At 43.3% G+C, this 7898-nt stretch overlaps 1 protein-coding gene across 1 annotated transcript in view; it reads right to left on the reverse strand.

Moving 5' to 3' along the window:
- Positions 1-6858, reverse strand: part of LOC139421147 (synaptic vesicle membrane protein VAT-1 homolog) — a 45577-nt gene extending 38719 nt beyond the window's left edge. The window contains exon 1 of the mRNA XM_071171751.1: positions 6110-6858. Within this exon, the coding sequence (XP_071027852.1) occupies positions 6110-6529 (420 nt within the window). The 5' untranslated portion in view covers positions 6530-6858. The remainder of the gene's footprint in view (positions 1-6109) is intronic.
- Between the last annotated feature and the right edge of the window lie 1040 nt (positions 6859-7898).

Here is a 7898-nt window from a genome sequence, read left to right on the forward strand (position 1 = left end):
GCTGTACACCACTGGTCTTTATCAACTAGTGATTCATGTTTGGGGGTATGTGGGCTACAAGTCAGAGGTTATGTGGTTTGACGAGCTCATCAACTTTTGCCCCCAATTGGTTAGATCATGGATTCTAGTCTCAACTGGAGGAGTAGCTGTGAACTCCGTATGGCTCTTTAATTTTCTCATGGAGCCTAGGTTATACTAAAGGACAAAGGACAATGTATTCATCCTACTGTGTTGTGTCAGCAGTGTTGTCGTCTAACATTGTTAAGCGTAAATCATAGGCGTCCCATTGTGACATAGCTACACGGCTCTGAGAACACCATCCACGGTTGACACACAGAGGCCAAATGCGCACTTCCCCATAATTCCCAGCGAACGCGTCTCCGGCACGCTTCCTCTATTCATTTGAATGTGTTGACAGTTGGAGAAATTGCTTGAGCTGTGTTGGAACTTCCAAAGTCTGAAAGGTCAACGGTCCAATATTCTAGAACAACCACTGTGCGTACGCCGACACGTTTTGGACTCTGATAAACCCTTCAGTCTGCGGATGTGTGAACCGTGTGAGACTGAGAGGGTCATCCATGGAGCATTATATGTGTCAGGATCACGGCCCCGCCCTGTTCACGGATGGAACCTACCTTGAGTTTGACCTATAATCTGTGCTTTCTACCTGCTCTTTCTACCATTGCAGCCGTTACCATGACAACGGTACCGCGACAGCAAGTCTTGTTACTGATAGGCTAGAACAGTTTACGGTAACAAACTTGGAGACGTACAGACGTCGTATTTCTGAGTTGTCTTTCTTGGTCCCTCTCGGTTCTGTTGAGTTTTTATGAGTGTGTGTGCTTTCGGCAGTGTTATAATTAGGCAATAAGGCCCGAGAGAGTGTGGTATATGGCCAATATACCATGGCTAAGAGCTGTCCTTAAGCACAACGCAACGCGGAGTGCCTGGACACAGCCCTTAGCCATGTTATATTGGCCATTTACTACAAACCCCCGAGATGTCTTATTGCTATTAGAAGCTGGTTACCAATGCAACTAGAGCAGAAAAACACATGTTTTGTCAGACCCATGGTTTTGCTCAACATTCAGGGCTTGAACCACCCAGGTTATAATAGTTGTTATAAACTGGATGGTTTGAGCTCTGAATGCAGAATGGCTGACAGCCATGGTATATCAGACCGTGTACCACAGGTATGACAAAACATTTATTTACACTGCTCTAACTACGCTGGTAACCAGTTTCTAATAGCAATAAGGCACGTTGGGGTTTGTGGTATATGGCCTATATACCACGGCTAAGGACCGTATTCGGGCACTCCGCGTTGCATCGTGCATAAGAACAGCCCTTAGCCGTGGTATCTTGGCCATATACCACACCTCCTTGGGCCTTATTGCTTAATTATAACAATGACGAAAGCACACACTCTCAAAAAACCTCAACAGAACCGAGAGGGACCAAGAACGACAACTCAGAAATACGACGTCTGTTTGTCTCCAAGTTTCCAGGCGCCTGATTCTCTCCTCCCTTTTGTTGTTTAAGGCCGACTATCAAGACAGAATGTGCAAAATGCATGCTACGAGTGTGCTTCCCATCTGTAGTGAAAAGGAGGACAAGAGGGACGGAACGGAGCGAGGTAGGAGGGACGGAGGAAATACCAGACTGACAATGTGGGCCGGAGGGAGATAATTGAGAACATATGGGTCAGGTCCTACCAGAGCTCAGCTAAAGCTTATACTCTCAAAAAAGGAAAGGGTTTAGTGAAAAAAAGTGCTGATCGAGGATTGTCAGTCATGAGTAATAGAGTGTAATTTGGGATATTTCCCTCTTTTTGTCACTTACTCGCTCTTTCCCGCAACTGCTCGTGCGGTTATTCGGGGTGATGTCACTGTTGTATTACAGTTTTTCTCAAACGCTAAAACACCATTTCTGAAACATTGCTCCATTTCCTGAAAACATTAAACACAAAACCTCATCTTCAAGCACTATTTACATAACCTCTGACTCCTCTGGCAAAATGAAACATTCACCTCAAAACAGTTTTACCTGTGTTCACAACCAAACACTGCTCTCAAATCATAAACAAAGTGATCAAAATGATTTACACTCTCAAGCAGTCAGTAAACAATACACCGAAAAATAGAAAACACATTGTTCAAAACATACAATTCTCAGGGAGAAGTACATTTTTTATCAAAAAAAATATTCATATTTTTCCGTCTGTCTTTTGATGAACGAAAACATGTTCTATCATAGTAGCTCAAAATTGATCAGAAATTACTACTCTGCTTTGCTCTTTGCAATTTTGTTTATTGTTCTTCCTCCCCCTTGTACCCCTATTTTTACAGTACTGTACCCTGCATCTCACAAACTTGTCCTTTGTCTCTGTGATACTGTAACTCTTGTTCTTTGTTGATATGAAGCTGCACCCAGTCAAAATCTATTGAGCAGTCAGTACCGTTAATAAATGGAAAGCACAATGTTCAGGGCCATATAATTCATCCATTGTACAGTATACAGCCTACAATGCACTGTACTACAGTATCTATTCTCAGACTTTCTCCTTCCCACCTTCAACAACCTGTTTTCTCTCTGAACTGGCTTATATTGGTTTTGTCGCATCATTTGAAACAGGTTAAATCAATTTTGAGTGGTTGTGTTCAATCAATGACATATGTTCTCTATTTGTATTTGATTGTTGCCACTTGTGTTTACCAGTATGGATGACATGTGCATTAGAGTGCAGAATGTGTTTTGAGAATGAGAATGTGTTTAGAGTTTTGCTGAAAAGTCTAAGTGAGATCTGCAAATTGTGTTTTATCATGTGAAATGGTTTAAGGTATTGACAACAGACTGCTTAATTAGCTAAATGAGTCCAGGCAACTGAGAACTTTGTTCAGCCAATCGGTTTTAGTGTTTTAGCAATTGAGAAAAACTGTAACCTACTTCTAGTCACTGTGTCACTGCAGACTCAGTGACAGCGTGTGTGTGTGTGTGTGCATGTGTGCATTTGTCTGTGAGTCTATGTTTGTGTGTGTGAGAGAGAGAGAGAGAGAGAGAGAGAGAGAGAGAGAGAGAGAGAGAGAGACAGAAGCCTCCCAAAAACAGTGACTGCAACTAAGGTCAGCACATTCTCTGTGAGCTCCCTCCTGCCAAAACACAGAGATCTCTATCCATTAGGAAGATTGGCTCTTAATTTAGGGAGTTGGAGTTGGGGGAAGGTAGGGGTAGTATGGGGACTGCAGAGTGTATGGGGACTGCAGTGTGTGTGTGTGTGTGTGTGTGTGTGTGTGTGTGTGTGTGTGTGTGTGTGTGTGTGTGTGTGTGTGTGTGTGTGTGTGTGTGTGTGTGTGTGTGTGTGTGTGTGTGTGTGACCTTCTAATCCAATCTGCATGAATAACAAAGTGCAGTGAGGCCAGGGAAGTATATAACAGTATCATATATTATGATGTCTAAGACCATTGTGCTGTCAAAGACTGACACAGAGCCAATAACTCCGGTATATAGACGGTATATGCTCATCTTATCCCTACGGATGTTCAGGTCCAGTGGATTTCAGGGACACAACCACTCCCTGCTGAGACAGAGGTGCACTGATCTTATTAGTGTACTTCCCAAATTACACCCTAATCTCTATATAGTGTACTACTTTTGACCAGGGCCTCTGGGCATTATATAAAGAATAGGGTGCCATTGGGACGCAGACTTGGACTGATCTGGCAACTTCTCTTTCGTGCTTTAATGGCTCTTGCTGACATGGTTCAAATGCAACAAATGCAGAGTGTTCTTATTTTAATTAGTCTAGACCTGGGTCAATTTGTCTTCATGTCAATGAGTTTTGTAATTTTAGGTTAATCAATTGTTTAAGAGCAATAAAGGTTGACAGCAGGGTTATAACATCAGAACATATGATTGGTGTTTTAAAAATAGCAATGAATATACATCAAGTCTTTGTGCTTAGTGAACATTGTGGTTTTGTCATAGAGTTTGATCTGTGATGGTGTTCGGTCTCAGGTTCAAATAATATAGCAACAATATCTCTAGGCTACTATATGCCTAAATTGTCATATTGTTATAAAATGAACAGATTTAAAGGGTCGTTATGCACAATATGTTGCTATTAGCTCCATTGAAAGGATGTGGTTGGCGTTGCCATGCCGTCAGTAATATAACTGGCAGTAAAACATGACTCATCACACTATTCAAACAAGGAGAGGTAGCCTGGAATGATCAATGCATAGGCAATGTTATTATCATACAAGTAATGCTGATTATATGACAGTGGATTTATGTGAAGACATAGGATAGATAAGCAGATAAGCAAAATAATACAGTCCTTTCAAAATATTCATAGTACGGAAATACACTGAGTGTACAAAACATTAAGAACACCTGCTCTACCCAAGACACAGACTGACCAGGTGAATCCAGGTGAATGCTAAGATCCCTTATTGATGTCACCTGTTAAATCCACTTCAATCAGTGTAGATGAAAGGGAGGAGTCCGGTTGAAGAAGGGTTTTTAAGCCTTGAGACAATTGAGACATGAATTGGGTATGTGTGCCATTCAGAGGGTGAAAGGGCAAGATAAAAGATTTAAGTGCCTATGAATTGGGTATGCTAGTAGGTGCCAGGCACACTTTTTTTGTGTCAAGAACTGCAACTCTCCTGGGTTTTTCATGCTCAAAAGTTTCCCGTGTGAATCAAGAATGGTCCACCACCCAAAGTACATCCAGCCACCTTGACATAACTGTGGAAAGCATTAGAGTCAACATGGACCAGGATCCCTGTGGAACCCTTTCGACACCTTGCAGAGTCTATGCCTCCACGAACTGAGGCTGTGCTGAGGACAAAGGTGGGTGCAACTCAATGTTAGGAAGGTGTTCCTAATGTTTGGTATGCTCCGTGTATACCCTAAAAATAGATGCTGTTTAATGGGCGTGGTATGCAGAATATAGCAATATTAATTTCAAATCGATTAAAAATCAGAAGAATGAATGGTTGGTGATTTGTGACTTTCCCAAAGACATGTCTGTTGACAAAGATCGCGAGTAATCATTTAAATCTTCGGCTTCTCCTGGTCTTGCGCCTCGCCTCGCCCTTTCGGTTCGCTTAGTGCGTGAGCCACTGTCGCTCTCCGTAACAAAGGCAACGGTGTCACTACTGCGTGGAGTCGCACCCGCCCCACCACCTCCCTCCTATCCCCGAAACGGTGCTCCAAAGTGTCACATGCGGAATGTTTTTACAAAAGGTTTCATTATCTCGTCTTTTCTATCCCCTAAACGTAGAGATAGCATTGTAATCTCTCAAAATCCACAGAACCGAATGCTTACACGCCTTTCAGCAGGTTAGCTGTCTAGCCGATGGCGCGACTCATAATTTGGAGCTGTCAATCTCCCGTGCGCAAAGCAACTCATTTTTTTATTCTCGGTAGACGAGGGGCGCTGGCTTCATTGAACTCACTGCCAATTAAACTATTGGGTCCTTTGCTGGAAGCATAAAAAACAAATGCACTCCTCGGCTTGTAACTTTCCACTCAGAAGATTGAGTGAGTATTCTGCTGCTATGCTCTCCATTTACGCACCAGTGACTGGGCTAGCAATAACCCTCCAAAGCATTTAGCTGCGAAATTAGGCTACATTATTCTTGTGGGCTATCATTGTTCCAACTCTCTGGTCATTTTGAGACTATGGACAAATAGACAGTCATATTCTGAAATCAGATTACATTCATATTCAAATGTATTGGTCTGGGCGTTTAGTGTTGAATGTGGTGATGATGATGATGGTGAAGCTGGTAATAGATGACTAACATGAACACATGTGAGACGGAATTGTCAATTCAAATCAATAGCAAAGACTGACACGCCCTAAATCAAACAGCATCCTGATATGAACCCAAATAAATGCCTCAAGAAATGAGTTAACCAAATGTGCTTTCTTTGGAACAAAGTAGCCGACAACATATTATTGTTCATGGAAATTGTCAAATGATCAGGTTTACTAGGCAATCATACGAGTAAGCTAAATCATTTCTAAGACAGAGGCTTCAGAAGCAGGTGAAGCGAGAGAGATGGAGAGGAGAGAGCGGAGAGGATGTGGCGCGCTTACTTTTCTATCCGTCACCTCTTCTCCCACAGCCTCGATCTCCCCGGAGCACTCCATCCCTGGCGTGACAGGTGGGGACGGCAGCCGGTCGTACAGACCCTGCCGGGCCAGCAGGTCGGCAAAGTTCAGCCCGCATGCCTTGACCCGCACCATGACTTCTCCGGCCTTGAGTGCCGGCTTCCCCTTCTTCACCTGCAGTTTCACCTTATCATAGCCCCCGTAGCCGGAAAGGACCAGAGAGCGGTAGGTGAACTGCTCTTCCTCGGGGACCTTCTCGGTCGCCGCCGGTGTGGCTGCCGCCTCGGTGGAACTGACTGGTGGGGACTCCGGCTTGGACTCAGCTTTCGGCTCCTCGCTGGGTTTATTATCTTGCTTTGTTTCCTCGGCGTTTTGCTGCTGAGCAGGTGCATCATCGCCAGACATTGTGAAGAGTATTAGTAGACAGTGACAAGTCTTGAAATTAAACGTTCACTTTTATCCTCTTGTCTTTAGGAGCTTTGCTGTAATGAAGCGTTGAGGAGTCTGATCTGAGTGAGTCAGGAGCAAAGAGAGAAGAAAAAACCTGATTCTCAGAGCTTCTTCAGCAGCCTTGCATGAGGACACAGACCCGAGTCAATGAGAGCTTCAGCTGAGGAAAGAGCAGGCTGCCTCGCAACGGCTACAGTGGCCAGAGGGTGTCAACTCCGCGCTCTGACAGTGTGTGTGAGTGGGACGAGAAGGAGGCAAGCTAGAAAACCCGGAGAGTGAGTCACTGAGGAGGAGGAACGACAAGTGGATTTTATAGACAAACGGGCTGTGTCCGCCTATATAGGTTTCGACATAGCCAGGGGCGGGCTGGGACAAAAATTCAGCACTGTCATTTCACACCAGCCCACAACCCCGCGCAATAATGCTAATGCAAAATAACATAATCAACTATAGTACAGCATTTCTCAACCTTTACTGTACTGTCTGTGCTTCTTGTTCTTGTTCTCATCTGTTGTCACTCTGTCTGTCTTTGCTTCTGTCTGTCACACCTATGTGGTAATTGCTATTACATATAGAGCCACCATTTTAAGGAACTGGCAGTACATCTGTGTCTCTGTTTTCTTCTTTCCTCCAATACACTCAACTCTGGGCTGTCTCTGCAAAGCATATCATCCTTTCCCACAGCACTGGTATCAGAAGACGATGGGACCACACTGCCTGTGCGGGGCCCAGCAACATTCTAGTTGTGAATGAATAAACACATTTATTAGATAAAGAAGAAAGATTACTGAATACATGCCTAATAGAGACCTTGTGAAAGCCTTACTACTTACATTGCAAATACAAGTGCCTGGCTGTCATACCTGTTCCCCCCTATCTCAATGGTTAATTACTATTACATACAGTGCATTCAGAAAATATTCAGACCCTTTGACCTTTTCCACATTTTGTTACATTTCAGCTTGTTCTAAAATGGATTAAATGCATATTTTTCCTTATTAATCTACACACAATACCCCATAATGATAAAGCAAAAACAGGATTTTATACATTTTTGCAAATGTATTAAAAAGAAACAAAAACAGAAATACCTTATTCACATAAGTAGACAAACACTTTGCTATGAGACTCAAAATGGAGCTCAGGTGCATCCTGTTTCCATTGATCATCTTTGAGATGTTTCTATAACTTGATTGGAGTCCACCTGTGGTACATTCAATTGATTGGACATGATTTGGAAAGGCAACACACCTGTCTATATAAGGTCACACATTTGACAGTGCATGTCAGAGCAAAAACCAATCCTTGAGGTCGAAGGAATTGT

Source organism: Oncorhynchus clarkii, chromosome 12, assembly GCF_045791955.1.
Source record: "Oncorhynchus clarkii lewisi isolate Uvic-CL-2024 chromosome 12, UVic_Ocla_1.0, whole genome shotgun sequence".
In the NCBI taxonomy this organism is placed as follows: Eukaryota; Metazoa; Chordata; class Actinopteri; order Salmoniformes; family Salmonidae; genus Oncorhynchus; species Oncorhynchus clarkii.